This window comes from Symphodus melops (assembly GCF_947650265.1).
Source record: "Symphodus melops genome assembly, chromosome: 12".
NCBI classification, from domain to species: Eukaryota; Metazoa; Chordata; class Actinopteri; order Labriformes; family Labridae; genus Symphodus; species Symphodus melops.
Window position 1 is genome coordinate 4355777 of NC_136702.1, and position 20290 is coordinate 4376066.

General features: G+C 40.1%; 1 protein-coding gene across 2 annotated transcripts in view; it reads right to left on the minus strand.

Moving 5' to 3' along the window:
- The window catches only part of znf385b (zinc finger protein 385B), a 48433-nt gene that overhangs the window by 13906 nt on the left and 14237 nt on the right, over positions 1-20290 (minus strand). Inside the window, exons 2-4 of one of the 2 annotated variants that reach the window (XM_079356837.1) lie at positions 16173-16310; positions 15299-15442; positions 14615-14728 (exon numbers count right to left, since the gene is read on the minus strand). In XM_079356837.1, the coding sequence (XP_079212963.1) occupies positions 14615-14728; positions 15299-15442; positions 16173-16308 (394 nt within the window). In that variant the 5' untranslated portion in view covers positions 16309-16310. Of the gene's footprint in view, positions 1-14614; positions 14732-15298; positions 15443-16172; positions 16311-20290 lie in introns of both variants that reach the window. The other variant, XM_079356836.1, reaches the window with a different exon arrangement.

The following is a 20290-nucleotide window of genomic DNA, read 5'->3' on the forward strand; positions in this document are numbered from 1 at the left end:
TGCAATATATTTTCTTTCCGTATAGATTGCAATAATAAAAAGACAGAGGATTTTCATGTACATATTATTTGATATTAGAAAAAAAAACTGTGATTACATTGTTCAAATGAAGTGTGGTAAATAAATATAAAAAAGTCCACCTGCTGGTCTTCATGTTTTACACAAGAACTAATATTCAAATTGGTTTTTCCCAAAATAACTAAATATTAAATACAAAACTGAACTTTTAATAAAATAATGAAACCTTATAACATCTACAGTATGAGTGCCGGACTTTGTACATTCATATCATTCTTTTTCTTATTTTTTTACTGTATATATGTCTATTAATAATTTGAGTGTTCATTGTTATTGCATGTCCTTGTGGAACAGTCTTTACATTTTACTGCACATCTGTATGAGTATGTGACAGATAAAAATATTGAATCTTGAATCAGACAATGGTCTTGTTACTCCATGGAAAATCCTTTCTTAACAAAAAAGCTTCTAAATGTGGGTAAAATGCCACCAAATATGAACGTTTCTGTTTCTTTTAAGTTTAATCATTTTAATGTGACTAAGAGCCTCTTTTCTAATATAACGTTTGATGGTATATATTGGTTGGTTAGTGACCAATGATTGTACACTACTTTTCATAATGCAGTCTGAGCTACATTAAGTCCACTTTACAGGATAAAATAGTTCTTACTCTTAATTTCAAACAGCACTACACAGCACACACACAGCCTTTCTATAAGTCAATAAAACTTGTGTTTTTTTGTGTGTCAATGATACAAATAACAGTTAGGTAAATCACACTTCAATACATCACCTTATGTGTAATAGTGTAATGTGTAATAATCTCGACCTAATTCATCACATTTTCATCAGTAATGTTGTTGGTGTTTAAATCAACAAATACTCCTGTGACCTCATCGTACTTCTTGACATCATCGACATTGTTTTGGAGGACAGACCCCTTGCAGCAAAAAAGACATCCAATGCAGATAGGTCATTAATAAAACAGAACTATTTCACACTTCCATATGATCAAAGTTTCCTTCTGCAGTGTTTGCTGACATCAGCAGCTGTGGAGATTAGACTGTCTATAAATTATCTATTCAAACCTTATACTAAACCCGAGCTAATTCTTAGCCTCCAGTTTCCTGCTGGTCAGTCAAGTTTGATCTGTAGAAGCGAGATTTACGATCCTGGCTCTGCAGTCAGGGTTATCTCAGGCATTCGCACCTCTCACACACACACATTGACACACACACATGGTCGGTTCTACTTGGAAGCTCATATGATAAAGACGTAAGAAGGAAAATCTCACACAGCGCTCTGCTGAACCGTCAGCTGCAGACTGAACCTCCTGTAACCGATCTGACCTGCAGAGCTCTGTGTCATCTGTTACAAACCACAACTGGCAATTTAAGAGCAAGGCTTATATTTAATCACTCACCCGATCTAGCATATAAATCCAAATGGAGCTGATTAATTTTTCATTTGCAGGAACTTGCATCTGACTGAGCATCTGTGTTTCGCACATGATGAGGATGTTGAGGGCGAAGATGAGTGCACTGATGAAGCAATTTTTTAAGATACCCTCCAGATATTAAAAAATTGATATCTCGGCACATGGTTTGTGTTTTTTAGAGAGAGAACTTCAATTATCAAGTCACAAATTGTAAAAACTACCTGTACGCTACTCCTCCTCACTTGTCAACAAATCTGAAACAAGCTATAAATGTGTTGTGTACATTAGCCAGCACACTGAGCCACCTATAAAGGGACACAGTTAGCTGGGGAAAAAAATAAAGGAAAACATAAAAGCATTTTATCTCTAGGATCTTATGATGAAATCTAATTAAAAAAAACATCTTAGTAAGAATAAATTCACAAATACACAGTGACAGCTAGGTGTAATTAAAATAAAACTAGCGCATAGCAACCGGCCGGCCAATTACAGCTCATGTTTCCACTGAACTACACACTGCTTATGTGTCAGTGTGTGTGTGTGTGTGTTTGTGTGTGTGTGTGTGTGTGTGTGTGTGAGAGAGAGAGGCTCAATTACTCTCTCCATAACACTCTACATATGCTGAAACATACAGTATATCAAACTATCTCAGTCATACTGGAGTATTTCTGAATGACAGAGATCCTTTGACATCCTTCAGAGTGCATGAAGTCAGTCGATCAACATGGCTCCTCTGTTGTTACACAGACAGATAGGCTGCAGCTGTAAACTTGTTTTTGCACCCAAATCAACTTTGGTTAACTTTTTTCTCAGCGAGCTGCGCTGACAGTTGACCTTTGAAGGAACAACGAGCCGTAAAGACCAAAATAGTGGAAGATATTGTAGCTTATTAGCTCCGTTGAAGCATCCAGTTTTATCTAACCCTATTTGTCAGAGAATTAACTGATGCACAAAAGAGAAGTTCACAGGCAGTTATGTAACAGGACTCATTGCCACAAAAACATCCCCGTGATGTAGTTTGTGAATTTATTGACATGTTAGCTAATGGTCTTCTTACTAATGGTGATCTGGAACTTAACAAGTCTGCTAATTCATATACTGATGCCAAAAGTATTGGCAACATTAAAAAAAAAAAAAAACTTTTATTACAAGTGTATTTCTACATTTAAAATCTTTGAAGAGTCAGCTACAGGAGGTGCTGTACTCGTTAAATCACTGAACTATTGCCACCACGGCGTCAACATCTGCTTACAGCAAGACAAACACAACAACTGATGGTGAGTCATCTGTTTAAGAAAACATGGAGCATGTCTTGTGTTCTAACCTTTATGTCACGGCCGTTCAACTTCAACAGCAAGAGGGCCACAAAGAAATGACAGGGGGTTCGCAGGCCACACACGATGTTTTGTCAATTCATAGCAAACGAATAAATAAAAGATCTTAATTCTGATAGAAAATAACTACTTATCAACAATCCTTTTCTTTCCATTTAATGATAAATAAACTACAAAGATTGATTGCTGAAGCTGCCAAAGCAATTCTGAATACAAGTGAAACGCTCCTGGAGCGCTTTTTTTTTTTTTTTTTTTTAAAAGGGAGCCCCAAAACATGCACAATGAGGCTGCAGTACACCTTTTTCCTCCAGAGCTGTGGATATGTTAGAAACACACACACACACACACACACACACACCCACACACACACACACACACACACACACACACTTTTTGATCCAGTAGATGTCACCCTCAAGCACCAGCATGAAACCAAAACAAACAGTTTGGGGACTCGAGCTTCTCACTCATTGTAGACAGTCATGACTCAATGAGACATTTACACAGGATAGACTTGATCTCAAGTATAACACTCCACGCTTTCATGGGTTTTCTGAAGCATTAATCTGTGCTTTCTGAAGACTCTTTTGAATTGAATATTGATGTTTCATTTCCCTTTGAACATTTCAAAAAACATATTTGTAGAGATTTGGTGGAAAGCTGTAATTAAGAAGGTCTAATTGAACATAATCTGTCAGCATCTCATCATGCAGACTTACTACAGCTTCACTACATCTTCACTTACAACCACAGCAGAGGGAGAAACATCTGGCGCTGTTAATCAGACTGTGAAGTGATTCAAACGCATGGAGTTAAAGTGAAACCAACAACGTTTCACACACACACAGCAGGAAGTGATGTAGGACAAGGACAAGGAGGAGGATGACGATGATGAAGAAGAAGAAGAAAAAAAGAGTCCTACCTGACTCAGATGTCTTAGTCTTTATTACAATCCAGATTGACTTTTTCCTCCTTCTCTTGTCAGTTTTTATTCTGCTGAACTCTACGCTGTCGTCTACTCGACTCAATCTGCATGTGTGACTGCTCCTTTCTTTTCCAAAAAGGAAAAGCCAAACACACCCAACATTCAATGTGCCTCTTTCTGTGTGTGTGTGTGTGTGTGTGTTTGTGGAAGAGAGAGAGTGTATCAGGTGACTGGAGCAAGAGTGGCATGTGTCATCGCTATCTGAACCCCCAAACCCTGAGCGTCAGGTGTGTGCTCCTGTGTTTGTGTGTGTGTGTGTGTGTGTGTGTGTGTGTGTTACTTCTTAATCCCCTGCTGCCATTTCCTGCAGAGAGAGGAAACCCAATCCCTTGGGACAAGAAAGAGAGAGAGAGAGAGAGAGAGAGAGAGAGAGAGAGTAAAAGAGAGAGAGACATACACACTGAAAGAGAGAAAGACGACCACACACACACTTACAGAAAATATTGGAGGATTAAAGCTTAAATTACGCTGCTGCAGTCGCTGCTTTGTGTGTGTGTGTGTGTGTGTGTGTGTGCGCGTGACTGTGTGACCAGATCAGACAGCAGTTGTTGTAGGTTCACACTGTCTCCTGTTACACAGAGCAAAGTGTGTTGCCCTTATCCACAGCCAGCATGTTTATATGCAGTTAGAAAAATTCTATATATTTTGTGAATCCGACTAAAATCGGCAGAAATCGTATGAAGTGGAATTTCACACAGTCGTAAAAACAGATCGAGTTAATGCCATTGTGGATCGATTAGAGTCCTGCATGCTCATCAGTCGCTGTGTCGGCCTTTGATCGGAAAGTCAAATGGCATAAATACATAGCAGAGGTCCCGATGTCATCTGCCTATCACCACACCATACTTGTGGTGATATCACTTTGATATCACCACAAACTGGAGGGATCATGTGCATTGTGTTTGTTACATTCACTTCTTGCCCTTCCTACCTACTCTCCTAAAGCGATGAACGCAGGAGATGCATTCACTCACAGAGCTATCGATCATGACCTTTTTTTATAGCTTCAAACAACGATTTGAAAAAAAAACAACATTTAAGCAAAAAACGGTAAACCAGTATGATAATTAAAAGCCTTCACGTTAGAAACCGGGTTAGACAAAAATGTATTTGATGAGTATTGTGATTTTAACGCTTGCCTCATGTCCCATCTTTAATATTGAGGAGGCCTACACTGCAACAGGTCAGCAGGAGGAGTTCTAATATCTCTTGACTTCAGGTCGAGGGAGCTTTTGTTCCCGTGACATCACAGCAGCAAAGACAGGTGGATTAAAAACATCAAACAGGAATGAAGGAACCTTACTGAGGCGATCCTAACATTGGTTAGATTTGATGTATTAGAGAGCTTCACCACATGTTTGTGTTGAAGTGTGATATGATGATATTCTACTAGATCCTAAGTTTAATCAATAGATAGATAGATAGATAGATACTTTATTGATCCCGAGGGAAATTCAGGTGAATTCAATGAACAACTTCATTTAATCATCGCAGAGTAGTTGCATGGACTGATAACTCGACAGTTTCTTCAGGTTATCCATCACTTCTGATTCTCAAATTTATTTCAAACATGTGCAAGTAGCAAAATAAAGTAGACAAACAAACAACAAATCAACAAGAATAGTCAAACCAAAAATGACCCAACATGCCTAAAAAGAAGTAGAATGAAGCATAAGCTTATTTAAACCTACCCTTTCTCCACTACTCATCTTGAAATTCAGATTACATAATTTACATAAGTAAAACTACATTTCTGTTGGGCAGTGGGCCCATCAGAGAATAAACCTTCATAGAGGCAAATAAGGTGGTGAACAAACACATCTGTAGGCTAAGTAGAGTAGAAAGTAGATTTTGTTTGGAGACACCATCGCAGTAATGGAGGCTTGTTTACTTCCGGTAATTCATGGAGTTCAGTGGGTAAACAAATAGTTCACTGCACATGAATGAGAAACCTTCGGGGTGTTCGATGGTTCTCTACTTTGGGAAGAGTCAGACTAGCTGTTTCCTTCTGCTTCTCGTCTTTATGCTAAGCTAAGCTAAGTTAATAACACTATTTACATTCTTGATGTCATCGTTCGTCATCTTGAACTTCTCATCTTCTGAAGTTTATTCTAATGAGTAGCCTTTGGATATCTTTACTGTACAATGACAAAATCCCTCCCTGGCTTCCCCGCTGCATAAAACGCTGCGGCTGTAATCACTGCGGCTCGAGATGAAGCCTGGAAGAAACACGGGGATATAAATACACCAGTGATCCTGCTGGGAGGAGGAACTGTCTTACCACCTTCATCTGCATCTTAAACGTTCTTTATCCACAGAGAGGGAGAACCGTAGCGCCACATGAAGTGAATGTGGTTTTGCTGACGGTAGCATTAGACATCACACTGCATTATTATTATGCAGAGGAACACACACATTTGCATAACAAGCATGTGTGTGTGTGTGTGTATCTAAGTAGGTCACGTTCAAAGTCTTCTACATCCAAAATAACGCACATGCTCACACATGCACTCATGCGCACACACACACACACACACTCTTAAACACACACATCAGACCAATCAGGAATATGAAAACAGACAGGAGAGCTCCAGTCTGGGACTCAGTCAGACAATAGTGGAAACTAACAAAGAGAAAACTGCCTAACCAACTGCAACAGTTGTCTAATTAGAACAAAATTATAATCGTTAAAACGAGTTACACGGAGCAACAACAAGCTGATAATTTGATGCTTTTTTGTTCAGCCTCGTCTGTACTGGAGACGAAAATGTTTCTATTGGGTGGTTACCATTAAGAAGTTTGTTGAAGCCTAAGAAGTTCCTCCTGTGTCAAGCGTGACCAGGATAATCATGCAAATCTTCCAACTAAACTTTTTCCGGAACTTCTTTGGACAGACGTGTTTAGCAAACTAAGTCTCAGGTAGCACTGCGTCCAGGACTTTGCCTTTTAACACGAGGCACCTGCTCTCCCGACTGAGCTAAACCAACACAGATTTCAGGTCTCATTTTTGTCTTTTAAATGAGTCCACACGAAATGAGTCCAACTACACTGAACAACCCAACGAACAAAACCCAAGAAAGCACACAACCTGGGGCCACTTTTAGTCAGACAGCTTATAAAAAGCTCTTATAGCTTCACAATGTTGCCTTGAATTCTGGGTAAACTACACATTTTTCAAACATGGACAATGATGCATCATGTAACAGCTTCAGGCTTCGATCGAGCCCTTAAGACAAAAACAAACAAACTGCAATTATCATCGATCATCAAAGGTCTCACCAAGAGAGAAAAACACGAAGATCGTGTTGTTTGGTTCTTTAAAAAATTGTCAGATATTTTGTGACTTTTGTAAAACTGTTAACAGACAAAACCAAGAGTTTAAGTTTTGTTTGTCTTTGGATCAATCTTTAGTTTAACCTGCAGAATGAAAACCAGACAAACACCGCACAGGGAAACCATTGTGTGTGTGCAGAGAACGAGGTACCAACACACACACACACACACACACACACACACACTGTGCCCTAGTGATGAGCAGCAGTGTGTGGGTAATCACAGCAGTCACGCTATCTATAATCAGAGGAATGTCAGACTCACAGTCATTCAGACAGACAGGAAGACGTCACACATAGACGGCACGAATCAGAAATTCCGTTTAATCTAGAAACATCCACAACTTCTGCGTTGAAGGACCTATAATGTTCCTTTTTCTAATGCGATTCCTGGAAATCGTCCGTCCTCGGTGTGAACAGAAGCAGTCAGATTTCCATACCAAGCGCACATAAAAAGATCATCACATTAAAGCGAGAGAGGCTGCACAGTGTGTTACTGTTTGGAGCAGAGATCTGAAGAGAGCGAAATTATCACCATCTGCAGAAAGAGCGTCTCCAGTTTCTGCCTGTTAATGAGCATTTACACATTAACAACCTGAGTGGGTCTGCCATAAAAAAAAGTATGAAGGCTGGGTAAAGGAGGGCTGGGTTAAATGATCGATGCATCAATTCATTGCAATATTATTTTTCCCAATTTAATATATAAATTATATTTATTATATATATTATATAAAATCCTGAAATCAATGAGGATGATGTTAAAAACTAAGGCATGTTGTACACTGTATTATGGTTGTAATGTTTACAAACTGCTCTGTCATACTAAGAAGAAGGATTCATGTTTAAAGCACACTTATTATTTCAATGATGTAAATGCAGATATGCACTTTACAGTATACTTTAAAGCAAAACTTTATTAGAGAATAATGTAACAGTATTTTTTTAAAGATTTATTTTATGGCTTTTTGTGTCTTTTGTGTCTTTATTAAATATTTATTATAATTATAATTATATATTAAAGAGAGAGGACAGTGGAAAAGGGAGAGAGAGAGAGATGACATGCGTGAAAGAAGCCACAGGTCGGATTTGAACCCAGTTCGCCCACTGTGCCCCTGTTAAAATATATTTTAAATAATACACTTAATTAAATACTAAATGTCAGACAATACTTTGAAGTATGTCTGGAATAACAAATGTTATAAATGATCTAAATGTAAATATACTGTTTTCCTAATTTGATTTTGTTATAGCATCCTTTTCTCCTTCAGCTTTCATCAGCCTCTAAAATAATAACAATTAAAGCTCAACTGAAACACCTCATATTGAGATATCCTAGTTTATGCAAACAGAACAACACAAATGTTCTGATTTACTGTTTTGATGACATTAACCACCAATTTTAGACTGTAAACTGTGGGGGGGCCGGGAGGACCAGAACCACAGGTCACGGTTCAAGTCTAGGTCAAGACTTTTTGTGTCATTTAACACCCCAGAACGCAACACACACACATAGCACACGAACACATTCCTGCAGACATAGTGTGTATAAATACAAACAATCAGTCACCCAGACACGGGGAAAAAAATGTTACATGCAAAGCAGCTAAACATGAAGCTCACGCATGAAAAGGAGAAGGATTTCCTACCTCGACTGAGGAAACTACTCCACATCATCGACAGGGAAACAGCTGTCTCACCTCCTCCTCCTCCCTCTCCCTTCTGTCATCTGCTCCCCCGATAACAAAAACCAACGAAGGGAAAACCCAAAACAAACAGCAGAAAATCGCCACCTGACTGACTGTCTGTGTGAGTGCAGAGGGACACGTGTGTGTGTGTGTGTGGATAGAGGAGGGCGACCGACACAGCGAGAAAAGAGACAGAGCGTACAGTGCATTTGAATCACTGAGGTGATGATAGTCACTGTGAGCGGTGATGACAGCCACTCTGTCTCAAAGGAAATCCCTCTTTCACTGTGTCTCTATCTCTGTGTGTTGCTCACTCGTTCTCAGCCAGTTCATGGCATCGCGGTTCACGGAAGAGAAAGAGGAGGGGAGGGGAGGACAGGAGAGGAGATTGGAGGACAGAGCGGAGGAGGAGAGAAAGACACAAGCGCCTAATTGCACCATTTTAAAGACCGACATGCATAATAAATGTGGCCAAGAAATGAAACTTGGAAGATGACAAATAATTTAGCAGCACGACTTTTAGGTGAAGTAAAAAAGGAAATATTTAATTAAAAGAAGAAATCCTTCAATAAGCCCAAGGAAGAAAGTGAAATTCTAAAATCATAAAAATGATCAGAAAGTCATCCTTTATCAGTCCCTCCTGTTTGTCCAGAAGTCCTCAACCAATACAACCAGCCCTTTACAATCTTCTAGGTTTAACATTTTACACCAACTATCCCTACATCCTAATAATAATAATACAATAATAATAATACTTTACATTTATATAGCACTTTTAAAGGCTCAAAGCGCTGAACAGTCCTTCTAGATATCGACTCGACTTTGACACTACCTATCAGTCCTCTACTGGTTCCACGAGTCCGACCAGTTGTCCACTCAACCTTCTGCAGACTCTCCGTCCCCAGTCCCTCGTATGTACCGACCCTTTTGCATCTTTTCCATTTTCCATTAACTGGAATTACCATTGTTTTAGATCCTGATTAGTCCTTTCCATACCTTTGCTAGACGTTGCTCATCTTATCAATTTAATATTTGACCTTGACCTGTTCTCCTAGAATTCAACAAGTCAAGGTCAAAGAACTTTACCTTGACTCGTCCTTTCCGGCCCTATAATACGATTTATTAGTCATCCCAATGACTTTACAACACGTTAACTTGTCCTCCCAGATTGTGACCACTTCTGCTAACCAACTTCCCCAATCTTTCGAGTTTCCCGCCGTTCTTCTTCTGTCATTCCAGTAACCCATGTACCAATCCTATGACTGGTTCTGCATATCCTAGAAGTTTAGGAGACACTGACTTTTCCTTTTAGTCCATTTTTAGTTTGACAAGATTCCACATGACTCAGTATCAGTCCTCTAACAACAACTTCCATTATTTTTGAGCGTCCTTCACCAGTGCGTGTCTTTCTTGTTCTCTATCCCTATCTTTTGTTTCTCATCCATTATTCAACTAATCCGTACAGGTCTCCTGATGTGTCTGCAGCCATTGTTTTACATGTTGTTGAAGCCACATGGCACCTACATAGATATGCTCTTTAGTTTAATTCTCCACTGCTCTTACCAGCCCTCTACGCTGGTATTACAATCGTGTACACGTATTCACCAGTCTGGATCATAGATGTAGCATCACAGGTTCAAATCTGGTCATATGCCCCATCCCCATGACCTCCTCTGAGCCTATTGTCTCCACTGTACGGCACTTTGAGTGTATGAATATGTCAGCAGGGTCTATTCATAAACTGCGGAATACATCAATGCAGGACCACACATCAACACCTGCTCCATCGCTCCATCACACACACACACACACACTGCTGCAATATGTACCTATTAATAACTGTCTATTTCTCAGCTCATTATTAATGGGGTATCAGCAGGACAACACACTGACCTTTATTAGCCTAGGAGGGCTAATTAGAGCTAGCTTCTACACACACTCTCTTGCAGACCACATGACAAGACATTTTTTTGACATTTCCTCAGTTCAGAAGAAAAACCCAATCCTGGAACCCAAAGTTCCCATTAGAGAGAAAACTTTACATTTTACCCAAGGGAACTTCCTGAAATACTTTTTTATTCTTATTTCAGTAAAATGTATTACACTCTCACAACATGTCTTTGCTATCTCTGCAGTAGGCCAACCCAGATTCAGCTCTTCCCACGCAGAGAATCACAAGAGAAGACAAGCTTTAATATTGTTAATGTTATTAGTCTCATGTGAGTTAATCTCTTAATTTGCACTGAGCATGTGAATCATGGGAATTCACTTCTTTCATTAGTGACTGAGTGTGTGTGTGAGAGAGACTGGGAAAGCACAAGTGTGTGTATGAGTGCATGTGCTACCTCCTAGTGGTCACTGTGGGGGAAAGCAATCCAATTACTGCTGTGTTCAGTAGGAGTAATATTAATTATGACCGTAAAAATTGTTCTCTCAATTATTCATACAGAGGAATTTTTAATTCTGATTGTTATGTAATCGTTTTCTTACTCTGAGCATGTCTCTAAATTTGTTTTAGTATTTCCGTTATCTTTGTGTTTGGCATGTTTGTCAGTGGTGGAGAATATCTAAATATGTTAACTGTAATGTTCATTTAATAAAGTATTTATTTTGTAACACCAGCTGTGGTTTATTCTGTTGCTATTGGTAACCACAGTGGCCGAATCTCAAAGCAGCTAGTATTGTGTCATCCACTGTTTATTCAAATCTGTAACCAATAAAGATTCATACTTAATCTTTCCTTCTTTGATGATTCACTAGTGAGTAGTGTTTCATCACAGTTTGTTTTTTTTTCTGCATTATTTCTTAATTATTTTTTTTTTTGCCATCACTTATCTTCTGACCAAGGTGACTATTTTACTCGCTGGACGTTAAAATGTTACCAACAAAACATTCAAAATAAATGTTGGGCTAACATACAACACTCATATCGTCAATCAATCATTATTTGCATTTGACAAGGAGTGTTATCTCTAGATGCTTTACAAAAGAGCATGTGGGATAATATGCAGGAAGGTCTTCTTCTTTGTATTCCTCAAGTTCCTGTTGTCCACACTTCCTTGCCGCTGAGGTGGAGGTCGGAGCAGGCCGTATGAACTCTACATGTTTTATGAATGAACTACAACACTACCTTACTCTAGGTTTTTCATGTGGATCTCTACCTTGGGAGTATTTTGATACAGCAGGAAAAACATTTCATCGATTTGTGTGTGTGTGTGTTTTATCCAATCGCCGACTATTTTCACTGTCTCAAAATTGCTGCCAGTATTTTAATGCCACTCCTCAGCTACCTTTTCCTGAGCTGTGTTAAGCTTGTTGCACCTACACAAAGAGTGTGGGCAGAAGAACTCTACATTCAGAGGGAAATACTGTAATATAGTATATTCTACCACTGAGGGCTGTATGTTTCAATAACAATAAACACCAAGGCTTATAAAAGATGGTGCATTGTAATAGATTTAATCATCCAAAGGCATGTTGTAGGTAAGTAAAATGATGTTAAAAAATAATACATCAGTAAATGTAACCTAGTGTTACACTAAATACAGTTACTACTTGGTGCACATAATATGTACTCTATTGTTATGATGGCTACATTAGTTCTGTTGAAAGTAAGTAATGCAGAAGACGCCTTTTCAATTACCTTGATTATCTACAATCTAACTGTTGTGTTTCGAGAAACACGTAAACAAAAAGGAAATAAATGATTCTACAAATGTTACATTACTACCTTTGATTGAGCAGCTCAAACATCATAATGGCTGTCCCCCTGCAGCACCACTGTTTATACTGGCTGTGATGTCATTTGACCTGACTGCTGATAGGCTGCTCAGACAGCCAGGTCACTGTCACACACAGAGACGCACACGCACACACACACACACACACACACACACACACACACACACACACACACACACACACACACACACACACACACACACACACACACACACACACACACACACACACACAGCCTGGCCTAGAGGAGCTGAGTTCAGGCCAAAGAGCTTTTCATGGTCGAGCAAGCATCACGTAATGGACAGAGAGAGAGAGAGAAAGAGAGAGAGTGAGAGAGAGAGAGAGAGAGAGAGCAGCACATACCCTTAGGATGAGTGTTGTGTGTCAGTGTGTGTGTGTCGAGAAAAGAGAGGGACTTAACTTTAATCAGTGTTACTGTATCTTGTACAATGATACGGACACTCAGTGTGTAATTACAGCTGCTCTACACACCTGAGAACCCTTGTGTGTGTGTGTGCAATGTGAGGTTGTCTTTTGGTTTCCTGGCACCCCTGACATCATCATCACACATTCAGCGCGCGCGTGTGTGTGTGCGTGTGCGTGGGCATTCAATTTTGTGAGTTTGATTTTTGGCGTGTGACGATGTGCTTGTTTAGGCTGATTTAGTAACCACCTAATTTCTTTATTTAATCACATTTACATACGTGATCTTGTCTTTTCAGCGCTCAGCTGGCAGAAACTTGGCAGAAACTGAAAAATTCTAATTGAAGTTCTTGTAATCACGAAAATATGACAACAAACTTCACTTTGTTATTTTGAGATGATTCACACAGGGATGATATCAGAGTAGATCTTTGTGATTGTAGACATCATTAATTAACTAACAGCAAATAAAGTATTGCGAAAAAATCGATGAAAACAAATTGATCCACATCTTTGAGAAATGTCAGAGAGGTTTTGGAGCAGTGCCATGCCCTAGTTTAATGACCTACTGCTGTCTGCTCCACTTTAACTCCTCTACATCTTATCATACTTTCTGACACTGTTGACCAGCAGTTTGACTTTAAAAAACTGGATCTGAATCGTAACAAACACTCTAAAATGGTTTCAGTCAAAGTCGTCAAGCAATATGCATGGATCCAACCATTACTGTACCAGAAGGGGGCGCTGGAAGTACTTAACTCGGTGTGACTATTGAAAAAGGAGAAATAATGGGAATACTTAAAGGCTGTTTCATTGAAGTGATAACAAGCTTTGTACATGGCTGATATGGTTACACACAAAAACAACCAATGTCCTCCATGTTGGTAGTCAAGAAAAAGGCAACTGATCACCAAGGTCAATAGTATTCATCAAATTCAGCTTATCAGTGTGGAAAACAGATGTTTGAGTGAAGCTAACAATACCTCAATTATAACTGGGCTGAATTTGGCACTCAGTAAAAAAAAGCTGCAGTGATGATCTGACTTAATGCAGGGTCAGATTATCCTTTTCAGAGGTCAATCTGACATACACACATGCATCCACACAAAATAACTCTGACCTTACCCAGGGGCCAGCAGCTGTTGATGACGGAGAAGTCAAAGTCACTCTCACTCTGTTAGACTTTACAAATTGATGTCCTGTCCGGCGTCTAATGTCCATCTGGTAACTTTTCCACCAAGTTTAAATTGTTGTTTGGTTTTAGAGCACCGATTATTCCTCTAAAGCTTTACAGAATGTAAATGACTGTAGTCTTTGCAGTTTGCATAGGTATAATATTTAACATAATAGGAAGCACAGTAGACCAGAAACCCGGACCATCAAGCAAGTTCAACATACCCGAGTTCTCTTCACTAACCCACACAAATGAGATCTCGCTAAGCGGCCACACAAAGCGTGTTTCTGTGAGCGGGTCCAGATGAATGAGGAGGTGTTTGCAGTTTATGACCATTCACAGACAAGTTTAAGTCTGCCGTCATAGGATTGTGATTTAATAAAAATATGAAAGAGTTTAACATAAAACACAGACGACCAAAATCCTGCTTTGACTGTAAAACAAGCCCCGTGTATGTAACAACCTGTATCAGTACTTCTCTTACCTGAAGTGGTGCTGGTAGGAACGCTGAGGCCTGGGCAGAGGCCTGGGGTGGGAGTGAGTCCAGCAGGCTGGGAACTGAGCCCTGTGGCCTGGGGAAGAGACCTGGACTGAGCCCCTGCTGGAACCAAAGAGAACACAGGAGAATGATAAACTATGTCTGCTATTAGAGCTATACAGCCTCCTATTATCGCCCTCTTAAATCTCCTGAAAACACTCCCTATTTCATCGTCTTAAACTTAAATCCATGCTCTGTTTATCTTCAATCTTCAATCAATCTTCATGTTTTTATCATAATTATTTTACGTTTATGTATATTCCACTTTTTTCTACCATTACGTTCCTTAATCAATAATACACTATCCTGTCCCTTTACTGGACTCAGTTTATACTCTGATGCTGAAAAGAACTTTGATAATGTGATTTTGAATAATTCTTTAAAAATACATTTTGTTATTATCATGTCATTATTACTAAAGAGGAGGGGAGGGGGAAGCTGAGGGTGAAGGAGGTGTGTCTGAATAGAGCTTTTGTTTTGATCTGAAATTTTGCGCTGAAAGGTTTATGGTACGCTTTCATTCATGTTTTTTAGCTGCCACATGAGCAGCTTTTATAAATCCACTCATGGAGAGAAAACAGTTTTTACCGCTGCTACTCCAACACCATGACATTAGCAGCTGTAAGGTACCTGACGCCTGTTGTCCCGTCTCTCCAGCCTGGAGCTGTCTCACCCTCCGCAGGTGAGACTTGCCATTATAGTGCAGCTGGGCCTGAGCTGCAGATGTCAGCTGCAGGTTGCACACCTCACACAACGAGTAAGTCCCACTCTGACCTGGAAAAGAAACACAACAGGGATGTGTAAGAGATCCGACAAAAATGAAAAGGAAATCATGTGAGGACATAAAAAAGGATGAAAAAAACTATTGGAGAAAACCACAGTTTGCGAGATGAATAAAGGATCTTATCTCTTCTAAAAATCTTCCTCACCCATGTAACCTCAGAGTGAGGGACTAACCCTAACAGACGGGAGCGGGGGGGGGGGTCTTAGGAGGTAGTACATGCTGAAAGAGAATGATGCAGAATGGGCAGACAAAGCAACAGAGCCCAACAATATCATCATTTTAGCCTTTATATCATATTTGATCAGGGCCACATGTGGTTGGACTTATTCACTGTAACAAACAAAGTGCAGAGAAGAATATATAGAGGAACAGAAAACATAATGAAGCAGGTTGATTTCGTTCAAGGAGAAAACCCCAGACAAGTGTATGGTTGTGTGCCGGTCGACTTATATAAAAATGTAAATCTTCCTGAATATTTAATCCTGCATCCACATATCGGCGAAAATTTTAAAAGGAACCAGGCAGGAAAAAAAAAGTCCAGGTAAAGTCCAATTAAAAAAACTCTTCAAAACAATTTCAGGAGTTTTGTGCAAATGTGAAAGCACCATGCGACTGTTGGAGAAAATGATTAGGTCTCGTCAGGCTGTAGAAGACATGACAACAACTGGTTGGAGTGACAGAAGGGAGAAGAAACCTCGAGCCCTGCAAATAGTCAATTACCTGTGGATGGAGTCTGCTGCATGGAGAGACTGATGGTCGTGGGTATAGGCGTGTCCATCAGCTCGTGACACATTCCTCCAAAGGCAAAGATCTGCCCTCTCTCCAGGAGCTGAGAGGGGCTGAGAGGGGTCTTCATCCCTGAGGAAGAATACAAAGAAAAACATGTGAATGATAATCAATATGACTCAGAGGAGATATAAACAGAAAATCTTTTTGTATGAACAATGAATTGCCAATATAAAAACAATCTTAGAAGCACAGTATGCAAAACTGTCAAAAAGTTGAGAAATGAGAAAAACTGAAGAACACAGATAAAGAGGTCCAACAGAGCAGAGTGCGCACTGCTGACGTAAAGGTGACACTGAACATGGAGGAGAACAGGTAATGACTTCAGAGGAGACGGACAGGTGGACGGACAGACTGCAGGGGGGACAGACAGATGGACAGGAGTGAGGCCTGAATGACACCGGATGCGGAGTGTGAAACATCAAACGCTCACAGGGAGAGTGATGAAGTAATGAGTAAGAGAGGAGAGAGAGGAAGGATGACATATGTGTGTGTAAGTGCTCAGCGTACAGTGTGTGTGTGTGTGTGTTTGGAAATGTGTAGGTCAGTCCATGACTGTGTCCATCTGTTTCCCTGTCAGCTCTGCCAACACACACGACCTCTGACTGGACACACACAGACACACAATTGTTTTTTTGTTGTTTTTTTTTTCATTTTCAGTTAGCTTTATTGCTATGACCTACATACATTAATACTTGATACACACTGTTAAAATTCACTTCTGGGTTATAGATCCAATGTGGATCCTCTCATTAAGCCTGTAAATGCATACCAATGGCTGATTGCACAGAAACACATTGTTTGCTAATGATAGTTTGTAATTTATAGAACGGTATATAACAGCTGCTGGTGCAAAAAAGAAAAAAAAGCCTGCACTAGAGATGAAATCAAGGTCTCTTCATTGTTAGTACTAACATCAACACAGCAGCTGGACCAGCCATGCAGAGTGGCTACGTTTAAAGCCTCTGAGGCAAATTTGTGATTTTGAGCAATATAAATAAAACTGACTTGAACTGACTTGACATTTAGTCAAACAGGAAGCCACTATTGTTATTCCATAGCCATGGGTCAGCCTGTGGGAGCCACTGAGACCCATAGAGCTGCTGTGGTGCTTTGTGTTGCTTCTTCTTGCAGTGACAAAGTGTTCCCAGTATGCAGCAGGAGTCATGACGGTTCTGGAAGTAAAATCCTTTTTTTTTTCTTTTTTTTTTTTTAATGTAGACATTCACAGTTGGAGCACTTTCTTTCATTACATGAAAAATGTTGGTGTTACATACTGTACTTGGTAATAAACCTGCTTTATGGCTAGTGAAATATTTAAGATTTTGATGCCAAAACATGTATCCAAACATGAATAATTTGTCTTTTTTCGTTAAGCAAATAAAGCTGTACAGTGTCCACTTTGAGGTGTTCAGAATTAATAAACTTCATAAAAACAGCAGTCCACTTTGGGCTCCACATTATCCTTTTCTTCCTGGTAATGTGCATCTCATTGAGCATTATGCCTTAGTGTGCGACAGAAAGATAACTGTGCTCTGGAAAGTATTTATTATTATATTATCCACAGTTATCCCTGCAAGGTGATAAGAGAAGGAACGGAATAGATTTTGGACACATGATGCGAAATTAGGTTTGTGCAGGGGGGGAATGTTATTAATCAGGCAGGATGCTCTCTCTCTCTCTCTCTCTCTCTCTCTCTCTCTCTCTCTCTCTCTCTTCTCTTCTCTCTTTCTTCTCTTCTCTCTCTCTCTCCCCCTCTCTCTCTCTCTCTCTTCCAGCTGGTTGTTGGAAGCCAACTTTATATTCTGCAGACAGCTGGTTAATCTTGCATAGTGATGAATTAGCTACAAAATGCACAGACACACAGACACACAGACACACACACACACACACACACACACACACACACACACACACACACACACACAGAGCCAGCTGATGCTGACATCAGCTTTAGCAAAGGAAGGATTAAATATATCTGCTCTATTGAGCTGGGAATTACACATTAAACACACACAGGTGTCCATATACAGACAGACAGACACACACACACACACACACACACACACACACACACACACACACACACACACACACACACACACACACACACACACACACACAGACACACTGCAATAGGAAAAGAGCAAGAAACAGCAAGTCAGTGAACTGAGTATCAAAATAAAATGAAATATGTGTATTTACCTTTTCTGTGATAATGTGTGCATGTGTGTGAGCCTAATCCAGGCTGACCAGGCAGTCAGTAATCAGAGAGGCCAGCTGTGGGTTATAATCCCACACAAATGCACACGCACGCACACGCACACACACATACACAACACACAAAACCAAGGCGCACAGCAGTCAAGCAGCAACACAATGTGATCCCTGACTAAAGAGGAAAAGGGGAAATATTAGGCCAGTCTTCACAACAACCCGAAGAAGAACATATTTCCAAGACTTCAAAAAGTCTCAGCAGAGTGTAAGATAAACACACTTTCACCGTCATCCGCAGGAGTTCAATGTCATCAGTCAAACTTTACTGAAGCCATAACTCTCACTCTTGTTTGCATGTTATTCCTGAAGGTTGTTTTCATGTAGATTGCTGTGATAAAACACAGATCAATAGAACCTCTCTTGGAATAAATGATGGTGTGCATGTACCTTTTCTATTCAGACTCAAACAAATAACTGTATTATCGGTGTATATGCAGATGACACTGTTTTGTATGCCTCCTCCACAAATCAGACAAAATAAAATCACAATGTACCTAAAGTGTTGTATTCAGGCATCCCTGCTCTGCAGCCTGTACTAAGAGCTGGCAAAACAATCTGCACCTGATATCTCCTCCACACCCACAGACTTACTGGTACTGAAATGGAAACTGTCCAGTCATATAAATACATGGAAATGTGGCCATTCAGCAGTCTCACTTTGTTTTAAATAACTGGCACAGGAACAAAAAGATGAAAGTTGGTTTTCTAATATTGGAATAAAGCCTGTTTCAGCATGATGATTACGGTGTCAATGTGGAGATCTATGATCGTTCATCTGTAGCTCTTTTCATCGCTCAATTCAGCAACAGCGCTGTAAAAGAGCTCTGTAGTCATCACGCCCCTGCAACACCCCTGTTGCTACCTCTAAAGGCGGCACAGGGGGGGGGGTCATTCTGATGGCTCAGCGACAGCCATGTTGAAGGCCAAACCAGCCCTTGAAATGGCTGGACAGAGCGAATGTGTGTTTTAAAGCAAGAGATAAACTACTTTTAGTTCTGTACTCAGAGGGAAGGGGGGGGGGGGGGGTTTGTCTATATTGCAGATAGAAAAAGTACTAAATTTATTCTATAAATGTCTCCTGTAAAAGCTGCCTCAGCTTGTCACAGCACTTCTCAGATTTCAAAAATCACTCCTCCTTTCTCTTGACTCAAGTTGCCAGTCGTGTGGTAAACAATGACCAGCACCGTCTTGGCACTGATATCCTTTATCACTTAAGTAAATAACCCTTGGCTTCATCAGAAGGGGGGAAGAATTGTCTGTTGCTTCTAAAGGCTTTAATTTTGCAGGACAATTGGTGATAGATTCAGAGATCGCCTTTTTCTACATCCACCTTTTTTTTGGATGCACATACGAGATGTTCCTTAGGATTAACCAAACATTAGAAATCTTTTTTTTTCCTCTCTCTCTCTCTCTCTCTCTCTCTCTCTCTCTCTCTCTCTCTCTCTCTCTCTCTCTCTCTCTCTCTCTCTCTCTCTCTCTCTCTCTCTCTCTCTCTCTCTCTCTCTCTCTCTCTCTCTCTCTCTCTCTCTCTCTCTCTCTCTCTCACTTTTTGCTCTGCTGAGATTAACCTCATCAGCAGAGCATATCAAAGACAGCAGATCTCTGCCAAGGCCCTGCTCGGGAGTTCTGGATCCAGTTCTACATTTAATAGGATCTTTCTTGGCTTATGCTAAACCCTTCCACAAAGTTTCATAAAAACTGGTCCAGTAGTTTTTCTTGTAACTTGCTGACATACAGTCTCAAACGCACAGCACCCAAAAACCTGCACAATGTAA